General features: G+C 31.2%; 4 protein-coding genes and 2 non-coding genes across 8 annotated transcripts; 4 read left to right on the top strand and 2 right to left on the bottom strand.

Annotated features, from left to right (window-relative positions):
- Nucleotides 1–3,120: 3,120 nt before the first annotated feature.
- LOC107958031 (uncharacterized) lies at nucleotides 3,121–6,190 on the bottom strand. Of its 3 annotated transcripts, XR_005928681.1 has the most exons (5): nucleotides 5,427–6,190; nucleotides 4,530–5,327; nucleotides 4,250–4,436; nucleotides 4,004–4,145; nucleotides 3,121–3,883 (listed from the first exon to the last, which is right to left on the bottom strand). XR_005928681.1 is itself a non-coding variant. In XM_016893681.2 (3 exons), the coding sequence occupies exons 1-3, from the start codon at nucleotides 6,006–6,008 to the stop codon at nucleotides 4,365–4,367; spliced, it is 1,452 nt and encodes a 483-aa protein (XP_016749170.1). In that variant the 5' UTR covers nucleotides 6,009–6,190; the 3' UTR covers nucleotides 4,182–4,364. The 3 variants fall into 3 exon arrangements, 1 of the variants encoding a protein (XP_016749170.1); XR_005928679.1 differs by having other exon boundaries at nucleotides 3,121–4,145; XM_016893681.2 differs by lacking the exons at nucleotides 3,121–3,883; nucleotides 4,004–4,145 and having other exon boundaries at nucleotides 4,182–4,436.
- A 2,198-nt stretch (nucleotides 6,191–8,388) lies between these two features.
- LOC107960703 (uncharacterized) lies at nucleotides 8,389–9,885 on the top strand. The gene is made up of 6 exons (XM_016897000.1): nucleotides 8,389–8,669; nucleotides 8,788–8,823; nucleotides 8,936–8,996; nucleotides 9,087–9,338; nucleotides 9,435–9,707; nucleotides 9,772–9,885. The coding sequence occupies exons 1-6, from the start codon at nucleotides 8,389–8,391 to the stop codon at nucleotides 9,883–9,885; spliced, it is 1,017 nt and encodes a 338-aa protein (XP_016752489.1).
- A 2,396-nt stretch (nucleotides 9,886–12,281) lies between these two features.
- On the bottom strand, nucleotides 12,282–13,974 carry LOC107958029 (60S ribosomal protein L35a-3). Its single transcript, XM_016893680.2, has 5 exons — nucleotides 13,824–13,974; nucleotides 13,701–13,736; nucleotides 13,383–13,611; nucleotides 13,247–13,289; nucleotides 12,282–12,499 (listed from the first exon to the last, which is right to left on the bottom strand). Exons 1-4 carry the CDS (start codon nucleotides 13,853–13,855, stop codon nucleotides 13,248–13,250), a joined length of 339 nt encoding a protein of 112 aa, XP_016749169.1. The 5' UTR covers nucleotides 13,856–13,974; the 3' UTR covers nucleotides 12,282–12,499; nucleotide 13,247.
- A 1,190-nt stretch (nucleotides 13,975–15,164) lies between these two features.
- LOC121207198 (small nucleolar RNA snoR26) lies at nucleotides 15,165–15,255 on the top strand. The gene has a single exon (XR_005902296.1). It is a non-coding gene; the product is annotated as a small nucleolar RNA snoR26 (small nucleolar RNA).
- Nucleotides 15,256–15,315: 60 nt separating this feature from the next.
- LOC121207219 (small nucleolar RNA snoR27) lies at nucleotides 15,316–15,413 on the top strand. Its single transcript, XR_005902318.1, has one exon. It is a non-coding gene; the product is annotated as a small nucleolar RNA snoR27 (small nucleolar RNA).
- A 2,862-nt stretch (nucleotides 15,414–18,275) lies between these two features.
- Nucleotides 18,276–22,021, top strand: LOC107958028 (uncharacterized). The gene is made up of 7 exons (XM_016893679.2): nucleotides 18,276–18,616; nucleotides 18,702–18,966; nucleotides 19,752–19,952; nucleotides 20,242–20,905; nucleotides 20,994–21,103; nucleotides 21,187–21,246; nucleotides 21,910–22,021. Exons 1-7 carry the CDS (start codon nucleotides 18,395–18,397, stop codon nucleotides 21,960–21,962), a joined length of 1,575 nt encoding a protein of 524 aa, XP_016749168.2. The 5' UTR covers nucleotides 18,276–18,394; the 3' UTR covers nucleotides 21,963–22,021.
- Nucleotides 22,022–23,835: the final 1,814 nt, after the last annotated feature.

Genomic DNA, 23,835 nt, shown 5'->3' with positions numbered 1-23,835 from the left:
AGAGTAAGTAATAAAAAGGATTAAATTGAATAAAGGGTAAAAGTTTAATTATAAAGCAATAGAAAATAAAAAGGATTAAAATGGCAATTAAGCCATTGACTACAAATGAGGCGGCATATTGGTGAAATAAAATCAAAGATTTTTTTTAAGTTTTATATATTATAATGATTATTATTATGGTTTTATATTAAATTATTATAATTATTAATTAACATTATGGTTTTATATTAGATTATTATTATTAGCATTATTATTAAATAAATTAAATAGAAGACAATTGTATGGTAATAAAATATACATGTGTAAGAATTGTATTAGTACAATTGTAATTTAAATATTTAATTACTTATAATTTAAGTATAAAGATATTTTATAATTATTAATTGTATTAATTAAATCATGAGATTTTTATTTGATAAGCAAATTAGATAATGACATTTGTAATAATATAAATATGTACACTTGTTATATAATTATTAATTTACTTAATATTAAAGTAAAAGATATTTTAATATATGATATTAATATTATATTATGTTAATAAAATAATAAAGCATAAAAAGAATTAAGGAAACAAAGAAACAAAACAAAAGAAATAGAAACGAAGCAGGGAACAAAACGAAAACAGGGGAAGAAAAAAGGAAAGAAAATAAAAAGGGAAATTGGGATTTTAAAGCTTCAAGTTTAATTGGTAAGCTTAATTAAGTCATTTTCTCTTAATTTTGATATTTTAGAAGCTTTAAAACAAGTTTTGATGAAATTAAGTTGATAATTCAAGAGTTTATATGTTTCCAAATATGGTTCATGTTGGATAAATTATGGAATTAGGGATTTAATTGAATGAATTCTAAGTTATAATTGATTAAGGGATTAAATTGTAAACTAGGCTATAAGTTTTATGTTGAAGGGACTAAATTGAAGAAATTTCGAAATTAGGGAAATATGCTGGAAATTTTATAGTTAAATATAAGTTTAGACAAAATTTGAATAGAAAAAGAGAGTGAATTGGATTAAGAAAATAATTAAGTTTAGCTAGGATTAAATTGGGAATAAGCTAGGAATTGTTTAGAAATTTAATTATTTATTATAATTAATGCTGTAAATAATAATATAAATTACTATTATTTTCGTAGCCAACAAAGAACCTGAAACGCCAGCATCGAAAGGAAAGGAGAAAGTCATCGAGGACTAAAACGGGAGAATTGCGGTGTGTATTACTATAACTCAAATTTTAATTATTATTGATTGCTGAAATTTTAATTGTGATGTATGGTAAGTAAGACCTGAGGTAAGTATGTGATTATTTGAAAAGTGTATTGATTGAAAAATAAATAAATGGTGACAAATATTGTATGGTGTTGATGGTATACACTTGTGTGAAAATTAATTTGTATATGAATTAAGATAATAGATATTTGAATTGAATGAGTAGTGAAAATTTTTGTGTAAATTAAATTGAAATTAGAAAAGGTAAAATAATACCCTATTAACTTGTCGGACTAGATTTGATACAAATGGCATGCCATTGGATTTGTGATGTGATGAGGAGATTGTAGTTCGACCGAGAAGATGTTTCTGTTATTATATACTTCGATTTATCCGAAGAGGCACTTAATGCCTTACTGGTGTGTTATGGAGGATTTAAAATATTCTGGGTGTGTTTGGGTTGGACATTCTGGTGTGTTTGGGTGGAAATCCGCGTATCTGTCATAATCCGAGCTTTGTTAATAGGGTAAATAATTGAAATGAAATTTTGAAAATGAGATTATTTGTTTTAGCACTATTGAAAAGTACGAGAAAGAATGCATGAATTAAATTATGAATTGAGTTAGTATGAGAAAAATGAATTATGAATTTAAGATTTATGAAGTAAAATAATTATATATAAAAGTAGTTTAAATAATTATAAAATTTATGGTTGATGTTTGAAATTTTATTAATGTTAAATAGTCTTGATTTATAGTAATACCATTGAGTATATCCATACTCAGCGTACGGTTGTTTCCGTGCGCAGGTTAGTAGAAGTCAAGTGTCCCGGCTCAGCATCCAGAACAATCCCGACTCCAGCACAAACTTGGTGATGTATATTTTTCTTTTGGGTAAAGGTGGCATGTACATAGGTGTTGTTTAGTCACTTGAATATGTATATTACTTTGAGTAGTGAATGATGAATTATAAGATTTAGATGGTTAAATGAAATGGTAAGGAAAGTACATGATATTTTGATACATGAACATTAAGTTGTTAAATGAATGAAGTTTATAATCAATTTTGAATGATGCTATGATAGTTATTAAGTTAAAATTATGTTAATGATATAAATATTAGTTATATGAATGTGAAACATTGGTATTGGTGATTTTGGTTTGAATTTGCAGGAGGTTTAGGTAAAAATAAGCAGAAATGCTGCCGAAATTTTTTTATAAAAAATAAAAAAATTTGGAATACTCGAACAAGTCCCGTTCTACTTTTAATACGTGTTTGAACTTCGAGAGTCCAAGATAGGGACTTAATTATTATATTATACTATGAAAGTTGTATTAATTGTAAATTATTCGTAAGTTGTCTGATATGTCCGGTAATGCCTCATAACCTCATTCCGGCGACGGTTTGGGGTTAGGGGGTGTTACACTTCCTTTAGCCTTTCCCATGCTTCCTTAGGTGTGCTGTAGGCCATGATTCGAGTGAAGATTACATTAGAAACTCCATTTTGCAAGCAAGCCAAGGCTTTTTGCTTCTTTGTGCTCTCCTCAGCATGTTGCCTTATTTAAGCAATCGTGGGATTGGCTCTCAATGGAGCTGGTTCAATGTCATTCCCAACCACACTCCACAAGTCTTGAGCTTGAAGATATGTCTTCATCTTGACTACCCAAACGTGGTAGTTTTCACCAGCAAACACTGGAGGTGGAGGTGGAGTGAAGCTCATCTTGCTGAAGCAAACTCAACAGCTTCAATTTCTTCTTTCTCAAGCTTATATTTTCTCAACAAAGCAACCAACAAACAGAGGCCCTCAAAGACTTAGGCTCTGGTTACCATTTGTTGGAACATTGGTAGCAACTTAACATTCAAACAAGAACAAAAGCAAAAGAACCGAAAAATGAAAGAAGAAAGTTTGAAAACTTGAATAATGTAACTGGATAACAATTTTCATTGAATGAAATCAAAATATATGTGAAGGTTACATGAAATTGGACAGTTACTTAACAATGTAACTGCTCCCACTAATACACAACTAATACAAGTTATATTTCAAACTTAAGTAAGCTCATACATCAGCCATTACATCAAGTACAAATCAAAAACTAATCCTACTGACTTTGAATACAAATTTCAAGCTAACTAAACAAGTTACATTTGAGCAAAATAAAACAAAATGGACTGAACAAGCTGCTGCACTCGGTTCTGCTTCATTTCTGGCCTGCTTGGTGAGCTGCTGGTCACATGTTGCATTGCAGGCCAATGCTCAACACACATTCTTTTTTCACTCGAAGAATAGCTTCTTTATTCATCAACTTCCAACAACTGCACCTTGAAGTTCTGTAATAACTAAGCCAACCTACCGGATTTCGTCTACAAACCCTTTTTTCACAAACAAAATACTGGGTAGGCACTGTGAACCCCATGTTAAGCTTCAAGCTCTTGAACTTATCTTCATGAATGCTTCTTGGATAAAGCAGCATTGACTTACAAGCATCTGTCCGAAAGCTGTTAAGGCTGAGACTTTCTACACCGTTGTATAAGTTATTCAAGCAACCGGGCTGCAAACTTTCATTATTACGAAAAAGCCGAGCAATATTCCCAAGGGGAAACGTAAAGATACTACGGAGAGTATCAATAAAATCAGTACCAGCTTCAGCAAGAACTACCCTGCTTCTTTCTTGGTCTAACAATAATTTGATTGAAATGATGGGTGAATTAGAAGCCATGGAGATAGAATAAATAACAAATCATGAATAAATTCAGATGAATGAAGTTTGGAGCATGGCAGAAAAGAACCTAATACCAGTCTATTTATTGAGTGAGTTCATAAAAGGGCCATTACTGCTTCAGCAAAATGATTGGTGTTCCCCATACTTAACAGCCTTCAATTTTCAAAGTATAACCAAGGTCCCTAACTTGAGCCATTTCATTCAAACTCTTTTGCACTAAAGCAAAAACCAAGATAGAAAATGAAACATTACTTAAAAGTAATATTTTAGTTTTGAACTGAGACAATAAAGTACTATTACATGAAAGTAAACTGAAACACCTTGACTATTAGGAAACTGAAACACCTTGACTATTAGGCGACTACAACTCCATATCCTTGATACTGCAATAATAATATAATGTAGCTTTTGCTATAATTGCTCTTGCTTTGGTTGCTAGACATAAACCTTCATTAAATCTGACAAAGCTGAAGATGAACACAAACAAGCCCTCAATAAACCGAGCGCCTGCAAAACAATATTGCATTACAGATTATGAATATAAAGTGAGTGAAAAGTGGAAATTTAGATTGATCAAAACTCGCAAGGATAATGACTTACTTCAATCCCTCCTATGGTAATAACTTGTTCTTCAACATCATCGACTGCGACCCCTATTTCCTTTAGTAAAGAAATACTAGAAACCGAGGATAATGGTTTAACAACTAGATCATCTGTGATAACAAACAGTGAGTTTTTCTCGACATAGCCCGAACTGTTCGTTGTGTTCGGTTCTGGAGACTTTGGATCCAACAGTTTTAGGGGCCCTTCTCTTTTGTTAATTGCACTATCCAAGTAGTATCTCCTGTTTTCGCTACTGGAGTCTGTCACTAAACAATATGCAGGAGGCTGCTGAGAACAGATATCTGGAATCTCATTTGGGCAACTATAAAATGGGGGAAGAACAACTTTTTTGGAATTCTTTGACTTCGTTACAAATTCATATACAGATCCCAAAGGGTGTGTGAGGAAGCTAAATATTCTTTTAGGCCAACCATAATCCTGGAGAGTCTTTGGCTTGGCTATGGAGAATATAGTGTTTAAATCGTTAAACAAGTTAAAAATGGATCCAGCCATGATGTAACTATCTCCTACAAGTTGTAAAACCGATTCTAGAGGGATTGTGAGGAGGCTAAATAAGAGGTCAACGAAATCTTCATTTGCTTCAGCATACAAGATCTTCCTATCTGACTTTCTCTCCATTATCTTCACTCTTGTTTTGCCATCTTTTGCAGTTGTCTCCTTGGCACTTGGACCTATGAGCAGGGGCCGTTCAACTAACATCGTTCCTTGTTTTCTTAGAAAAACATCGGTCAGAGTAGTCTTTGAGATCAATGAATGGCTTAAAAGATTAAATATCTGATATAATCAAGCAAGGGGACACATAAATTACTATCATGATCATAGTCTAAATCATATTCAAAAGAAGAAAATGGAAGTGAGTTAAGTACACAGTACCTCTTTTGAACCAATTTCAAGTTCTTTGACAGCATTCATATTAACATCCTTGATACCCAACTTATTAAGGAATTGAATGAGATCACCTGGTAATCCTTTCATCACTCTTAAATCGTCAGTGATGAAAAACCTGGATTCTACTTTACTGAACCCTCCCTCATTTTCATCTTTTACCCCATCTCTCTCCATTTCTTCTAAATATATCTCACTATTCATCAACTTCCCGCAAGAGCATCTAGAAGTTTCATAATAACTCAACAAACCACATCCCCTCTTTTTGCATGTAAAATACTGGACTGGCTTGTCTTTATGAATGCTTCTCGGATAAAGCAACATACGCTTACATGCATGGGTTCGAAAGCTGTTGAGGCTCAGATTCTCGACGCTGTTGTTTAGGTTATCCAAGCAACCGGTCAGCAGGCTTTTATTTTTGCGAAAGAGTAGACCAATGTTTCCAAGCGGCAACTTAAGAAGGCTGCGGAGAATATCAATAAAATCATTCCCAGCTTCAGCAAGAAGTACCTTGTTTCTTTCCTGGTCTATCAACAGTTTGATTGAAGCCGTGAATGTTTTAAAAGCCATAGGTACAGAATGGAATACAAAACAAGAGAAACTTCAGACGGGATGAAGTTTGGAACACAGCACAAACCAACCTCAAATTCACTCTACTTATTTATTATTCTTATTTAACGAAAGATAGCTAATCTCTGATATTTCAGCGAATCTTTTTAAGAATATATTGTGTTTCTTTTAATTTGATTCTATTTTCATATGTTCTTTCTTTCAAATCATTTTCCTGGTACTTCTCCACAGAAAAAAAATAGGAGAATTTGCATTGTTTTCCTTCCAGGATTCTTTATTAAAGGAAAAAGATACCTAAGGGAAAATGAATGATGGTTGTGAGTGGAGTTGGAATAATTCCACTTAGCTTTCAAGCAATATGAAAATGGGATTCAATATTATTCGTTTCTTACACCGAAGTGGGTCCAAATTTTATTCTCTTAAAATTATATAATACTCTTCATCGTATTTGAATTTATATATTTTTATATTAATAATAATATTCATATCAAGTAAATTTTTTAATTAATTCGATATCTTTATTACATAGAACTAAAATATTATCTATATTAATGGTTGAATTTTTTTAAATAAAATAAATAATTGGAATTTATTTTAATTTATTCCAAAATAAACATGTATAATTTTAAGTGAAAAATATGAGAAGAAAAATAAACTAATATTACTCAACTTAGGTTGAGTGTCAAATACTAGTATTCAACCGACATAGATATATTTAATTTTATTAAGATATTTGTTTTTTTTTTAAAGATCATAAATCTTGTATGCTCGTATATCCACTTTTTTTAATATGTTTTTTTCAAAATATGGTTGAAAAAAAAAAGGAGTATGACAATAAGCTCTCTCATTTCTAAGTTAAATCAATCTACAGCGTTAGGCTCGTTTTTGACATTTTTAGGTAAAGGTGTAATAATAAATTGAACTCCTCTTAAAAAAATTTATAAAATGTAAGATAATAAAAACTGAAAAAATTTGGGGCTTTAAGAGATAAAGCATTAAATATTTAATTAATTAATTTTAGTCTGAAAATTTTTTGTTACATTAAGTTGAAAAAAAAAATTTTCGGGAATCACTTTTAACCTTCGACCCTCGGCAACTACACTCAAACAACCCCAGGGACAGCCTGCAAACGAGGATTCAGTTTCGCATCTCCCAATAAAGTTGTTTGGAAACTATCGAATGGTTATCTGTAAAGAGATGGTGATAAAATAATATAAGCCACTCTTTATTCAATATCAACAGTAAGTGACTATATAAAAACTCTTAGGGGTGGAATTAAATTATACATTTTTATGAGAGTTAAAATACAATTTTACAATTTTAATAGTTTTAACTCTTGTAAAAATGTACAACTTAATTCTACTCTTGAGAATGTATAACTTAATTTTGAATTAAAATTTTATTATTTTAAGGGTCAAAATACAATTTAACTATTTATTAATTCAAAATTATATTAAATTTAATGGGCCAAAAGTAAAATTTTACATTTTAGGGAGTTAGGGCCTCCATCATCCCCCATCGCTTACATGAAGAATACCGAAAACAAAATACTTAAACTCTGTTCACTTGAGCTTCAACTCAGCTCGAGAATGATTAATCGAATTCAATTTTTTTTTTCTCTTTGAATTCGAATAGCTTATAAACATGGATATCTCGTCTTAGGCCCTTAATTGATACAGTAGAAAGCTCTGAACTAGTCAATAATATTCCGCTAGCCATGATCTGGGTTATCTACATTTTCACAACTCTAGTTGCTCTCTGTTGGTGATTTTGGAGGAGCAAAGGATGAAAAACGGAGGACATAGAACAATAAAGCAAAGTATTTTTATTTGCTCATAAATGTGCAGTAAGGGAACTTATGGCTAATAGCTCATTTTACTCAACTTTTCAATAAGAAAAACAATATTTTTATAACGAAATACGTCACCAAATATTCGATTACTCCCATTAATCATACTTTGAAACAAGTAAAACTTAACCCTTACACAAGCTAATTATGTCAATCAGCACCTAAAAATATTAAAACATTACCAACTTAGTTCATTTTCAACTAACTTAACAAAGTAACTAAACAACAACCTTGCTGTTACAGCAAGCATACGTGCTGCAGCATATTTACAAGCTGCCTGCACTTCAACCAAAAATATCAGAGCAGCATTGTTGGCCAATTTTCAACACTCTCCCCCAAGTCATTGTTTACGTAATTAGTCCATAATCATGCACGCACTTCATTACCTGTTCAGTTCATTGACATAAGTTTATAAATTATAATTTTAAATATGTTCAGTTCATGGACTCGCACAATAAATAGACTGGTTTTAGTTTCATTTCAGCCGTGCTCCAGATTTCATCCGTCTGAGTTTGCTTTTGTTTTGTATCAATGGCTTCAGAATCAACCAGGATTTCAATCAAGCTTTTAATAGACCAGGAAAGAAACAAGGTAATTCTATCTGAAGCTGGTAATGATTTTGTCGATACCCTTCGTACCATCCTTATGTTTCCCCTCGGAAGTATCCCTCGACTTTTCTGCAAACTTCAAATTCCAGAGCCTGGCTGCTTGATTAACTTATACAACAGGGTCGAAAATCTAAACACGAACATCTGTCGTACCCATGCATATAAGTATATGCTGCTTTATCCAAGAACCATTCATGAAAACAGGTTGAAGAAAATGAAGCTTAACATGGATGTTACTGAGCCTACAAAGATTTTTATGTGCGAAAATGTGTAGTGAAAGACTAGCTGGTTTATTGAGTAACTAAAAAACTGCAAAATGCAGTTGCGGAAAGTTGATGAACAGGGATGTTTCTGGAAGGTAAATGGATGTAGTAAAAGATGAAACTAAGGGAGAGTCCATGTTTTTCATCACTGATGATTTAGTAGTGATGAAAGGTTTGCCAGGTAATCTCATTCAATTCCTTCATAAGCTGGGAATCAAGAATTTTTCATCACATCAAAGAAGAAGTTCTGGAAATTGATTCATATGAGGTAGTATTATCCTTAACTGTTTACAGCATTCATCCTTTCAATAATGTCTTTGTTTGATTATTATGTCTCTCATTGCATAACTATTTTCAGATGTCTAATCTTTTGAGCTATTCACTGGTCTCAAAGACCACTTTGACTGATGCTTTTCTGAGAAAACAACGAATTCTCAGCGGTGAAAAGTCCTTGCTCGTAGTTCCAAATATGGAGGAGACAGTTGAAAATGATGTCAAAACAAGTATGAAGATAATACTGAGGAAGTCTGATTGGAAAATATTATTCGCTGAAACAAATGAAGATTTTGTGGACCTCTTATTTAGCTTCCTCACCATACCTTTTGATTCTGTATTGGAACTCTTACTAGGTAGTAATCTCACAATTGGATCCATCTCTTATTTGCTTCAAGATTTAAACATTATGCTCTCCATTACCGAGCCATAGAATTCTAAGAAAGCTGTTCTTCAACCATTTTATAGTTGCCCAAAGGAGTTTCCAAGTATCTGTTCTGAAGTAAGGTTTTCCTCATTTTTGGACCCGGAGTCCCCAAACCCAAACTCGTCATTCAGCTCGGGCTATGTCCTGAAGAACTCATCGTTTCTAGTAGCAGATGATTTAGTGGTTAAATCACTATCCTCTGTTTCTATTATTTCTGTACTGAAGAAATCAAATATCCTACTTGTTGACGTTGAACAGCAAGTTATTAGCATTGGGCAGGTTGAAGTGATTTATCTTTTCTTGAGTTTTGATTATCTTTGTGGATTCAAAATCTATAATGCAGTGTGTTTTGGTGCGGGCACTTGCTCTATTGAAGGCCTGTTTGTGTTCATCCTCACCTTTATCACATTTAAAGAACTATATTGTCAAGAAACGAGAGCGTGAGCCATTACAGTGACATCAAAAATAATTTGTCAAAACATTACAGTATGTTTGGTTGGATGGAATTGCTATGCCATTCTTGCCTTATTCCGCGCGCTACAGTGATTCATACGTTTAGTTCACCGTTTAGGTAATTCTGCAGTTTAGCTATTACAGTCATATTCCCTCACCTCCTGTAATAGGTATTCAGTAGTGAGGGCACTGAATTGCTATTCAACACACACGCCGAATACATTTTCAAATTTTGGGACCAAAATAACCTGATTTCTTCTCCCCAAAATTCTGCTCCAGATTTCTTCCAACCTTTTTCTCCAAATCAAGCATCCATCCATCTACCCTTCATCTTCATCTCCTCAAAGGTACGTTTTCTTTTTTTTTTTTTTACTTCAACCCGACAGCTTCTCTCACCCAGCCTTTCTTGCTTGCTTTGCCTCCGGCCACTTTCATTCCTCCGCTCTTTCATGTCAGTCAACTGAAGTCACCAGTTCCTCCGTTCTTCTCGATAGCCTCTATCTTGTTTATGATTTCAGTTTAGGGGTTTGCTCTGTTCTGTTCTTTTTTTTGCTTTTCTTCTCTATGATTCTTGTTTATAGCAGAGAAATAACTGTTTGTCTTATTGTTACTGCTAGTGGATGTTCATTAATTTATTGATTTCGGTTCCTCCCTAATGCTTTATAGTTCATATTTAGTTCATCAGTGCCTTTTTTATGGTTCTATGTTTTGTTGACCTAGTTTAGGATATGGATTAAATTTGGGATATCTTCACATTTGGTGGTCTTTGTTGATGCTATTTTGCACTGAACCAATCTATCTCTATGTTGCTTGATTTGCTTTGTCTAAACCCTATACCAGTGGTTGCAGGTTGATAGGCCACTTGGCTTAATTACTTACTGCTTGTTGTTCCTCCTGATTACTATATTTGCTTGTAATTTTTGGTTCTTGCTTTTGTAGCCTCATTGCATTCTATTATTTCTACTAAGCACAATAACTCAGACTTGACTTACTCTCTTGCTATAGTAATCTGGAAATAGATGGAAACATATCTATGAAATGTTGTTCTGTATTTTTCTTCACAAGCACATTAATAGAAAACTGTATAATTTATCCGGATGAAGTATATATTAATAGAAAACTGTATAATTTACCCAGGTAAAGTATGTATTAACAGAAAACTGTATAATTTACCCGGGTAAAGTATGTATTAACAGAAAACTGTATAATTTACCCGGGTAAAGTATGTATTAACAGAAAACTGTATAATTTATCCGGATGAAGTATGTATTAATAGAAAACTGTATAATTTACCCGGGTAAAGTATGTATTAACAGAAAATTGTATAATTTACCCGGATGAAGTATGTATTAACAGATATACTTAAGATCTAGTTGGCACTTAAAATCTAGTTGGACTACCACGTAGGATTATCATTAGGGAGATAATAATAACATAAATGACTAAAACGTAACATTTCAAATATAAGTGACTAAAATGTAACCCGAGGCAAACAAAAGTGACTATTTTTGTAGTTTACCCATAAATAAAACATTGCAATATATGTAAAATTTATTAATGTATATATATAATAAACTCAAATAAACAATAAAAGATAATAAATTCTTAGATATATATATTTGTTTAATTTAAAACAGCTTTTATAAAATATTTTCAGGAAATCTACCAAATAACGGAAAATATTTTACATAAATTCATCCAAACACCAGAAAAGTAAATCATTTCTAGAAAAGTAAATCATTTTCCATAAATTATTTTCCGGAAAATATTTTACTGGCAAACAAACGGAGCCTAAATATGTATTGAAGTTTAAAAATAATAAAGCAGATTATATATTTTTTATAGTGTTATATATTTTGATTTTTTAATTCATATAATAATAGTTATATAATGAATGTTATTAAATTATATTTTTATTAAATTATATTTAATAATAATTATGTTAAAATATGGTTAAACTATTTATTATTTTTATTAAATTATTTTCAATAATAATCTTATTAAAATTTAATATCAATAACAATATTCATCTCCCTTAACAAAAATTCTACTAAGGGTATTCTGGTCATTTTAGTTTTTTTCCTTATACTATTACATCATTATTCCTTTCAACCAAACACAAGAATACTATTACAGTTCTATTCCATTCCATTCAACCAAACAGTTGAATTACTTATTACAGTTCTATTCCATTACAGCTCTATTCTATTACAACTCTATTAAATTACAGCCCTATTCCATTACAGTTCTAAGTATTGTTTGTTTAACAATTCAAACATTTTTCAACTCCTCGTCTCTCTTTGTTTTTGCCTTATATAAACCAGAACTTACAAAATGAAACGGCTTTAACTTGATCTTATGCAACCAGGGCAAAGACAGACGCTGACAACAATTAGATCATATTTCAAAATGGCTTGCATTCATGCTTTTAAGATCCAAAAATATACTGATATTTTATCAATAACAAAGATTCCACATTTTGAACTTAACAATATTGATTATCTTAAGAAATACAAAAAGCTACCAAAATCATCATAGATATAAAATATAGCTCTAAATTGCAATCCAGTCCCGACTTGCACAACTCATCCTACCAACTTGCAATTCCTACCTAGCATCTGCAAGACACAAAAGTAGAGCAATAAATAGATGAACAAAAATCTATGCGTATGCTATGAATTCTAGTACGAATAAAATCTAAACAAATTGAGTACAACCCACTTAACACAAGTCATGCAAAATGACATACATTAAAGCATAAAGGCTATGAACTAACCAGTCGAGAAATTTCAAGACAATGGTGTAAAGTATAAACTTGCAGTTTCATTATAATGAGTTGGTAAGTTTTCACTTTAAAATTGAAAAGGGAATGTGAAGGTGATCTCAAGAAAACCCATTTTTCCTGTTTAAGTAATGAAGGATTTCAAAATGTGTCATTGTATATAATGCAATAATATGCAGTTTTCAAAACCGGCTAAAGAAACAAGGTATGCCGACAGGAAGATGACAACAATACAGTTAACTAGTCGTTTCATGATTATATATTGTAATAATCTCTCGTCAAGCTAACTTAAGAAACAAGGAATGCCGATTGAGGGATAAGGCTTATAATTCCAAGTCTAGTTTAAACAAGGATACACAATACGGACATACAAACTTCCATAACCAGTCCAAAATTTTCACAATCACTAGATTAATAACAGAAAATCCAAGAGAAATCTCAATAGTGTTTCCATCATCACATACAAGAAACAATGCATAGAGCTAACATAGTAGAATGAATTCTCAGCTACACACAAAGAAGCAAATGCTGTTAAATCTCACAAATACTCAGAGAATTAAAAGAATCTGTTCAAATTAATTACCTCAAATGTTGCTGGGATACATGAAAACTCTAACTTTATCACCCTATTCAACCAAAAAGAAGACCAAAATCAGCAAAATCAATGCAATACAAATTATGCAAAATAGTACTTGGATTACTACAACTTGTTTAATTACCATGGATTTAGGAGGGAGATTAGACTTGAACTTAGCACGAACAACACCACTATTACCATGAGGCCTAGTTACTTTACCCCAAATGCAACGATAATGTGACCCATTTTTCTTCACTTTAGCCTTGTAAATGTACGCCATTCGCTTCCCACAGTACCATCCCACTTCTTCCTTGGTGTTCACCCCTTCGATCTGAATCAGTGACGTATTTGGATATTGATTCGACTTCGACCTTTAATAAAATCAAAAATCCATTTTTGTAACCTAATTCAAAGACTCAATTACCAGCTCAAAAAGATCAAAAATGAGATTCTTTGTTACCTCTTGTAACCCAAAATGGTTCCACGAACATAGAGCCTACAAAACGATAATTAATAGACCAAATGAATGAAGGGTTTCGCTAAATTAATGAAAAATGAGTTTGGGGCTTGAGAGATTTAAGACCTGACGCGTTCTCCTTGGCGACCTTTCACCATTGTGAATCGAAGATGACACCTTTGCTGCCGCTTTACCTGCGAAAGAACAAAAACCCTAGTGAAGCGCGAAAAAGAGGCATTTATAGTATGGTTTTTTGTTGGACGTGTGATATTTGGGCCTTTTGAGTACCCATTCCAATGAGGCATTTTGGGTAAACTCCACGGAATGTCATTATACTATTAATAAATTTATATTTTGATCACTTAATTTTAAAAAATTATAAAATAGTTATTAAATTATTTGAAACTTTTCATTTAAATTATTGGGCTGTAAGCTTTTTTTTTTTTTAAGTTCAGCTAATAAGCTCCAAGTAATGCTTTGATAATTGGTACAATGTATCAGTACCCACCATTAAATAAAAGAACATACTTTTGATCCAAGTCTATCTGATGATCGATGTTGGAGATCGGAAAATAAAGTTATTTGTTCTTCATGAAAACTAATTAAATTGAATGAGAGAAAGAAAATGAGAGCTTTCGATTGGTGCTAATGGTGCAAATAAAGAAAGTCATATAACTGTGATTTTAATTACCACATGACCTAAATGACCAAAACATGAATTTATTAATAGTTTAGTGACCTTGTGTATAATTTACCCAATTCAAAACATTGATTTTTGACCCGAAAATCCAACCTAACTCAATTTATAATTTCATAAACATGCAGTGATGACAAACGCGAACCACTTGATGAATTCCATACCACTATGCTCTTAATTGGTAGATTTTTTTATTAAAAAAGTGAATCCACGCTCTGAAGCAAAACGATTATTATAAATGCTTGTCTTGGTACGTTCCGTTTTACTCTTATAATATTTTTTTTATAATTAGTATATTACAAAATAGAAGTGAAGCTAGAAAATTGTTTTTCAAAAAATTATAGGTGAAATATACTTTTGGAGGTGAAAATATAATTTTACTAAATATTAATGTATAATTTCATGAAAATTTAAGGGTTAATTGACAAATCTATTATTTTTGAGACAATTTGAAAATTTTATCGATTTCAACTACATCTATTAAAGGATCGGGTTACTCGAAAAAGATCCAAACCCATTAACTTATTGGTCTTTTTGTTTGCTATACACATGGGTTTACTTTTTCAAACTGGCCCATTAGGGTTCTGGCTGTAATCACACCTATATAAATGGCTACATTTTCTTCCTTCACCGCCTCTCTTCTACCTAGGATACAACTACTGTTTCAAGGCACGAAGTTTTGTCTTAATCAAAACTGGTTCTTTTAAAATAGCAATTTAACTCTCTATTTTGATATGATTGTTATGTTTTTTCATAGTTTTTCTTTACAAAGAGCATCGGTGAGGAGCTTTTAAATTGTTATCCTTGCACTATGATTGTTCAGTGAAGAAACAATATGGGCATGTTCTCTCTGAGATGCTTCTTCTTCTTCTTTTCTGGGTTTTATTTTTTGTGTTCTAAAGATGATAATTTTATTTATTTATGGATCCATGATGTTATTTTACATACTGCGTTATCTATCTGAACTTTCCCTTTCAAAAGGGATTTGAAGATAACTTTTTTACTTGCTGAGATCCCATATGGATTTACACTTTTTTCCCCTAAAGAAATACTCCAATTTAAAATGATGGATCATTGTGTCATCTCGATGTTTTGGTATCGTATGTCTATATTCGATTTTTGTGTTTCTACTCTGAGAAGAGCTCAAAAGGTTAATCAAGTAACAGTGTCATTATGCACCCATGGCAAATTCTGTGAACATCTTTTGGCTCTCCTTGGAGATAGGAAGACAATACCCGAAGCTAAAATCTAAGCATCAGCTGAACCCTCAAGACATATTTTTCATCTTTGCACATGCTTAAGATGTGTTATATCAGCTGTTTTGATCTATGATTTTGATTATGGTAAGTGGGATAAGGTTATTGATTGATAAAGAATGTATGTATGTACGTATTATCTTGACTGCACGGTATCTTGTTTAAATTGTATCTATTTGTGCTTTGTTTATGTTCTTGTTGGAGGATCAATTGAGCATTGCAGGGCCATGGAAGAATAATGAAAACCAAGGCAAGAAGTTTTAGCTTTTGACCTGTAAACATGTATATATCTGAAAGAACAATGATGAAAGCTGTAAACTTTGTCAGCTAATACTGTTTTTTCGGTATGAAATTTGTATTTAAAAGATAGTTCTATTTATAAATTTTGTTCTTTAATGGCTGATTTCAATGTGAATTTTGCATCTTTATCAGTCCAACAATGCAATTTTTCTCCATTGATTAATGGTATCAATGGTAATGTGGTTTCCATACAAATCTATCACACATTTACATCTTTGTAGGTATCAAATTCTACAGCAACAACACTACTACTTATCTCCATCCCTAGAGGAATCATAAAGGAACCGTTTTTACCACTACAACTACTAGGAACTATAACAAAAGCCAAACAATCACCATTTCCATTAAACTAGGTTGAAAAAAGTCAATTTTCTTGACTCTTATTTGACTTCTATGATATTTTCACCATAAGTTTAAGTTTTTACCTTTAGATGGAACTTGGCCATCTACTAAAGCTTTCCAAGAAAACTATGAATTATTTGATGAATTTCAACAGTGCATTAATATGGATTTTTCTTTTGGATAACAGGTGTAAATGGATTATAGTAATTATTTATCTTGTTCCATCCTGTTTTATTATATGAAATTACTGTTTTATTATATGAAATTATTATTTTATTCTTATATATAATTATTAAAACATAAAAAATGTTATAATGTATTATAGAATATAGTTTATGTTTAAATATTTTTTGAAGAATTGTGTTTAAATATTTATTTAATTTTAATATTATTGAAATTTTTAAAAATAATTTAAATATTAAATTGAAACAAAATAATGAAGTATGCATTTAGCGTCTATAGAGATAATTTTAAGATTATACATCTATAATAAAGAGGGTCGCACGTAAAGCAAAGCATGACAACTATAAAACGGTAATGATTTAACAATAATCTTCCTCACCTTACTTCATTGCCATCCCTAAAGTAAAAGCAAAGGCTATAGAGAATTATAGAGAAATGGAGAATGTGGCCATTGTTGTATTGGATTAAAGCTATATGAGTTTGATTTTTTAAATTAATTTTTATTTATTATTTTTATATTTTAATTTTTAAAATTATATTTAAAATAAAATATAATCATTAAATTAAATTAATTCCTCTTATTTAAAAATGTTTAATTAATTATATATTTTTAAATAGAAAAGGTAAATAATTGGTCTATCCATTTTACCGCTAGTAAACTACATTTTCCCGGGAAACTGAAAATCCCAACCAAGTACTCCGCTTAAAGTAAATAAAAAGGTGTAATTTACTCTCAGTCCTTGTACTCTTTATACAATTGAAATTTAGTCTCTTTATTTTTAATCTCAATAATTTAATCCCTTTACTTTTTCTGATTTAATAATTTATTTCCATTGAATTATTGATGTAATTCCATCAATTTATGTGGCATTTTAAAATAAAAAAACATGGTTTATTTTTAAAATGCTATATAGTCCAGGATTTTAAGGGTGAAGTTAGATGGGTGGTGTATTTACCTGCGCTTAGTGTAAAAATAACGGTGCCGGTGAGATTAGATATTGTAACATGAGACAAAAAATAAATAAAACGTACCGCACTACCCTAAAATTTTTAATATTTTGATTTTTGGGTTGTAAGGTTGTTCAACATTGTTTTAAAAATAATAATAATAAATGAACAAAAGGTAATTGGCCACATGACCAAGATTTTTATTTAAAAAATGCTATATAATTTCAATTTAAAGGCATTTATGATTTATCAATTAGACTTCGATTATCAGACATCATTGACTTGTTTCGAGTCTATATTTAGGGGTGACAATAAGGGGCATGCAGTGGCCTAGGTCTTTCAAAAAATGAGAAAATTGTTATATTACTCTTTTAAAATTTTCAATATTATAAATTAGTATAAAAGTAAAATTACATTTTGACGCCTCAAAATTTTCTAATTTCACCTTTGGCTGTATCGTTCTTTTTTAATGCAATTCGATCACAGAGACTATCTTGTTCATATAAGCTTCGGAAAAGATAATCACTTCATGCTTAAGATTAATTATCCAATTGTAATTCACGATATTGTAATGCTTGACATAATTAAAGGTTCTTTACAAGGTAATTCTTAAAAAGAAAACCCGAAATTCATGAGATTAAAAAAAGGACTGAATTTTAAATACTAAAAAATCACAGGGATTAGAAGAAGAGTTTGACCTATAAACAAAAAAAATTCAAAGCTCTCCCGCGTTTTCTTTCCTCCATATTAAAAATAGAGGAACTAAATTTTAAATATTAAAAAACCAAAGGGATTAGATGAAGGTTTAAACCCATCAAACAAAACAAAAAAATTCAAAACTCTCCCGCGTTTTCGTTCTTCAAAAAAAAAAAAAAAAAGCTTTGTTCAGCCATGGCGCCATTGCCAAGTTTCCCTCTCTTCTTTCAATTCTTTGAATCCATATATCTACTTTCACAGTTTCACCCTCCATTATGTTCTTCTCCCTTTGCCTTTTTTCCCCCTTTTGTAAAGAACAAAAAATGGCAAAGCAAAGCCGATCTAAGAAACCAGAGAAACTAGGCAAAGGGAAAGTCACTCCGGTGCAAGTCGCATTCATCGTCGACCGGTACCTTTCCGATAACAAGTACTCCGAAACCCGTTCCGTTTTCAGATCTGAAGCTTCTTCTCTCATCTCTAAATCCCCCGTTCGAGAGGTATAGATACAAAATTACAAAACCCTTGTATTTTAATTTCAGATCGTTATATCTTTTTTCATTTTTTTTTTACTTTTTTTTATAGGCGCCGAAGAGTTTGTTAAGCTTGGGGGCGATGTTAAACGAGTACATTAGTTTAAAAGAACAAAAGGTAATAGTAGAGCAAGAGAAAGCTCGTTTGGAGCAAGAGAAATGTAGGGTTCAATCTCTTTTGCAAGGGATGCAATCTGTGATGAACGCTTTTAATGCAAGCTCTACTGTACCTGTTCCTACTATGATCTCTCATGTTAATGTGACTAAACCGACGGTGACGGTTCCTCTGTCAATTCCGACTGCTGGGTCTCCTCCAGGTACAAAAATTCGAGTCTTGGTGGTTGATTAATTACTTTAGAATTGGTCATTTTTTGTGAACTGTTACATTATGTTTTTAGCTGGTATTTGAAAATGTTAAATGATTGAAGATTGAAAATGTTTATAAGATGTAGATAGTACATATGTTTAACTCTAAATTATAGCTTAATTTTGATGTAATTAGGATTATAGTGGTAAATGCAAATAGTTATTGAAACATAATTTCATAGGGGTAATTTTTTATTGGTTTAGTAGGAAACGAAATGTGATTAATTAAAAGTAAAATTTATAGAAATGAAAATTCATATCCAAATAGCTATTCATGTGAAACATAATTCAACAATTGTAGCTGTTTTTAGTTCATTTAGTAGGAACAGGATGCTAATCACAACAATATATGTTGTGTTTATATAAATACACAGTAAAATCTATATAACTACTGCTAAAAATAATTAACTTATATAATTTAATAATAGAATATAAAATAACCACATAATAATTGTTGTAATGTTTAATATGAGTATCTTAAAAGTAAAAAAATAAATGAAAAATCTAAAAGACCTAAAATTTATCAGTTAACATTCTACTAAATATTAAACTTACTATTTGTTAAAGAAATTGTTAGTCTTATTGAATTTGATTGCCAACATATGATGATTGAGATTCTAAATATTAATTCAAACATTGTTAGAGAGATAATAGCATATGTTGAATTAGTTTTAGCTGGCTATTTTTTGGTTACTTGATTAATCTTTTTGTGTTTTGCTTGGTGCTCTTGTTTTAGGCCTTCCTATGTACAGCACACCAACTATTATTCCAGTATCCGGTCCTAGAAATTCAATAATGGAGCGTGATAAGCACTCCACACCACTTACAAGTGAGCTATCAACAATAAATAAAAGGACTTTTGAGGTTGCCAATGAAGCCCCAACAGCTGCAAAAAGAACTCGTAGCAAATTAACTTCTAGGAGGTTAACAAGCCAAGGTAGAGTTATTTTCATATGCATATTATTGGTAAAAGTACCACAGAAACTCTTGTACTGAGAGTTAGATCGTATTTTGTTTTTTCTATTAAAAAAAGAACAATTTAGTATTTGTATCAAAAAGAACTGATCTATCTATTAAAAGTTACATTAATTTCTATTGTTAAGAACTGATCTCTGTATGACAGCATGAAATATATGGATAAAATGTGATTTGACTCTTAGTATAAGGGCCTCCATAGTACTTGGTGGTTGGTGCATATATAACATTCCCTGGTATATTGGTTGCAGGAATGAATAAGCTTGCAGAGTCTGATAATGGAATGAATAATAGCCAAGTAGCTGGTCAGCCAACTTTAAATCGATCATCGTCCCCCAATTGTGGAGCCAATGAATCGACGACACACATATCCGGTGTTGCCAAATGTTTGTTCAATCAACCACAGCCTATGACACCCCCACAAGCAGTTTCCCCTCAGAGTGAAAAATTGACGACTCCGGTCGATGTTTCTTCAACTGTGAATTGCAGTCAAAACAATACGCCACAACGGATTACTCCTACAAACTGTACTATAATTTCAACCGAGAGGGTCACGGTTAGTCCTTTAAAACAAGTGACATGTTACGCCATTGAGACGAACCATTGCATTTCTTCTTGTTCACCGGTTAAGACATGCTCGAAGAGGGTTGGCAAGAGGGATCATGTAAAGAGCAGGCTCGACTTTGATGGTACCGAAGTGATGGAAAACGTGCACAAACCGATGACAAACGAGACTTCAACATCTGAATCCGAAATGGATGCTGATCTTTTCGACCTTGATTTGCCTAATTTAGATGCTTTGGGAGCGAATTTCTCTTTCTCTGAATTGTTGGTTGACCTTGATCTTGGATGTGATGGAACAAATGGCTACCCTTGTGAACCAACATTGGCCACTTCTGGAGATGCTCTTTCAGGGTATTGACCAATAATATCTCCACTTGCTTCTTTACTATCAGCTTAGTTATTGTTCTCTAAAAGTTTATATTCCATGGATGTTGTGAAGGTCATCACATGAATCAGGGAATGGTAATATGGGGGCTAATCAAGTGATGTCAGAGTTTTCATCTACTTTCAGGGAAGTGTTTTCAGAGAAAGATATGAATGTACAATGCGGTAAAAGCTCATTTGCTCTGTTATTTGATAGTGTCACCCACTTTGGTTCTTGCATACTTACTCTGTATATGCTATGCTTGCAGGTCCTGACACTGTGACTTCAATGAAGTCTATAACAAAATGCATAAAAATAGTAAACCCAGGTAAAAAAAAAAAAAAAAAACTAAGCTTAATATCTAATATGGCTATTGTACAATAACTAAATTGTTAGATTGGTACTTCAAATATTTTTGTTAGTTCAGTACTTGTATTTTCATTTAGAACACTTGTCAAGAGAATCTACTCTTTTGAAAAAAGTTTTCATAGTATCGTATGCTTAGAACTGGTAAATTTCCCAATGGGTTGGTATTATCCTCAAGCCATGCTTGAGTTGTTGAGGGCTTTGAAAGTTTCACGGAAGGGAAATATCTTGAGGCATCAGGTTTGAGTTGGGTGTATGAACACCTACCATGGGGATGTAAGCATCTTTGCTCATGGTGGATTTTGAACTCTTACCCCTTGTATAGCATACCCACCATTGGGTCATGCCTGGGTGTAGGGCCACCCACCATGAGGACATGAGCACTATGACCAAAGATGGGTGGCCGCATGTCCATGTATTGTATGATGCCTGTTGTTCTCTTTCCATGAAAACCTTCCAAGGTTTTCGGAGAAGGCAAGAGACAAAACTCTAGCAGAACTTGGAGACAATATCAACTTATTAAGTGATCTATCAATTTTGGACAAATGGCACTTTCAATACATCTCCTATAACCATTTCCTTTCTTTTTTGCTTTGCTCATGTTTCTTTTCTTCTGAATTTGCAGTAAAAGGTCGAAGGGGTTCATTGGAGCAACAAGGTTGTTCTGGTATGAAATGAGTGGTTTTTACCATGATGATGACTACTTCGGCTGACATGCACCATCGCAACACTCGCTACAAGCAATGCCTAACAAACACCATTGTTTAAACATGCCACTGAGCTAATTTATCTGTAAGATCAGGTTATGTTTGAGATGACAAGTCATTGAAATCGACGTGCCCATATGGCTTTTGTTTTCAAAGTTTGGGCAACAATTATGTGCTCTGCACACTTAAGAAATATTTAGGTAGATTACTAAATTTTGTATATGCAACAGACATGCTTATGCGCTGGATTCAGATTGGAATAATACAATATATCCAGATGAAATTTTAAGTCTAAATATATCCAAAATATAAATTTATTTTTTTCCCAAGCTGCACCCAATTTAATAGAAATAAACTTTGCGTTGATTTAGCTTATTTATATTTGATTTTTTTAAAATTAATAAATATTTTAAAAATAATAATACATTAAATGTACTAAAAAAAGTGTTAAAATAAATTTAACATATTAAATTTATTTATATTAAAATATATTATCATAAATATAATAAATGTTTTATTGTACTAAATATAATTACTAAAATTTTATATTTTTTTATTGAATTATTTATTTAGAATTTTTTTTAGGTCTTGGATAATCACTTTAATTGTTATTGGATTATTGATTCAATATAAATATATATAACTATTATTTAACATATATAATTAATATAATATATTTTCATAACATAATATATTTAAGTTGAGCTAGGTTCGAGCCAAATTAATCTTGCCCAAAGCTTGGCTCATATAGAAAACAAGTATTAAATTTTACTTAAGCGCATTTTTCAAGTATCGTATTTTGTCTAAAATCTTTTCATTTTTTGATAGACTTTTGAGATGAGGCAAGTAATATGACCAATGAGTAGATCTAATATATAATTTGGGTAAAGTTTCCTATTAAATTTTTATACTTATTAAAAATCATTTTTTTAAAATTTTTTTATTTCAATCTATTTTTTGAAATTTGAGTATGTTTATTGAATTGATAACGATTCATTTTTAAGGAAGATATAGTTATATAAATGTGTTAATAATAAATTTTGATGAAAAATACTAAAAATACTATACCATTATATTTAACTTAAGGCAATGGTTGAATCTTTGACTACTAATTCAGATAAGAGAGACCATCTCTATCTCATATAATTCTCGTGATAATTTATAATTGAAAAATAAATTTTTTTAAAAAACAAGATACTTGATTTTTTTATTTTAATTATGAAATTAAAATATTTTAAAATTTATAAATATTTAAATTAATATATAGAAAAATTACACTTTATTCTTAAAAATATAAAAGAATTGATTTAATCGAATAAAATATAAATTTTTAAAATGATTTTTTTGATGAAATTATGTTTTAATTTTTATAAAATTATACAAGCTTTAAAAAAATCTGAAAAATATAATACCAAAATATAATGTTTATGGTCATTAAATTTCATTTTCAACGATCACTGTCAATACATAGAAGTTTATTCATGGCGATCGGCAAACCAGCAGAATCCCTCGATATGAACGACAGAACCAACCAAAATCAGCCTCTTCAATGCTTTCATATCTCGAGGTAAAATTACGGTTTTGATCCTTACACTATACTTAAATTCAGATTTAATATATATATTTTTACTTTAACTTAATATAATTTTATTCCCTTAACATTTTTCATTAGTATGCTGATGTGGAGTTCTTTTAAAAAATTCGATTTCAATTCAACTTGATGATTAATTAATGAAAATTTTAACGATGATAGTGATTCGAATTAAGATTTAACATTGATAATAGTAAGAGGATCCAATTGTATCAAACTAAAGAAAAAAGATTAAATCGTTAAATTATATATA

This window comes from Gossypium hirsutum, chromosome A01 (assembly GCF_007990345.1).
Source record: "Gossypium hirsutum isolate 1008001.06 chromosome A01, Gossypium_hirsutum_v2.1, whole genome shotgun sequence".
NCBI classification, from domain to species: domain Eukaryota; kingdom Viridiplantae; phylum Streptophyta; class Magnoliopsida; order Malvales; family Malvaceae; genus Gossypium; species Gossypium hirsutum.
This window is presented reverse-complemented; position numbering and strand designations above follow the sequence as displayed.

Coding starts and splice junctions, on each gene's coding strand:
- LOC107958031 (XM_016893681.2), bottom strand. CDS start 6,008: ATGGCTTTTAAAACATTCACGGCTTCAATCAAACTGTTGATAGACCAG. Junction 5,328..5,426: donor TTGAAATTGGTTCAAAAGAG/GTACTGTGTACT, acceptor TGATTATATCAG/ATATTTAATCTTTTAAGCCA. Junction 4,437..4,529: donor TTACCATAGGAGGGATTGAA/GTAAGTCATTAT, acceptor ATTGTTTTGCAG/GCGCTCGGTTTATTGAGGGC.
- LOC107960703 (XM_016897000.1), top strand. CDS start 8,389: ATGGCTTCAGAATCAACCAGGATTTCAATCAAGCTTTTAATAGACCAG. Junction 8,670..8,787: donor AGAACCATTCATGAAAACAG/GTTGAAGAAAAT, acceptor TGCAAAATGCAG/TTGCGGAAAGTTGATGAACA. Junction 8,824..8,935: donor AACAGGGATGTTTCTGGAAG/GTAAATGGATGT, acceptor TTCCTTCATAAG/CTGGGAATCAAGAATTTTTC.
- LOC107958029 (XM_016893680.2), bottom strand. CDS start 13,855: ATGGTGAAAGGTCGCCAAGGAGAACGCGTCAG. Junction 13,612..13,700: donor ACCATTTTGGGTTACAAGAG/GTAACAAAGAAT, acceptor ATTTTATTAAAG/GTCGAAGTCGAATCAATATC. Junction 13,290..13,382: donor ATCTCCCTCCTAAATCCATG/GTAATTAAACAA, acceptor TTGGTTGAATAG/GGTGATAAAGTTAGAGTTTT.
- LOC107958028 (XM_016893679.2), top strand. CDS start 18,395: ATGTTCTTCTCCCTTTGCCTTTTTTCCCCCTTTTGTAAAGAACAAAAA. Junction 18,617..18,701: donor CTAAATCCCCCGTTCGAGAG/GTATAGATACAA, acceptor TTTTTTTTATAG/GCGCCGAAGAGTTTGTTAAG. Junction 18,967..19,751: donor GACTGCTGGGTCTCCTCCAG/GTACAAAAATTC, acceptor CTCTTGTTTTAG/GCCTTCCTATGTACAGCACA.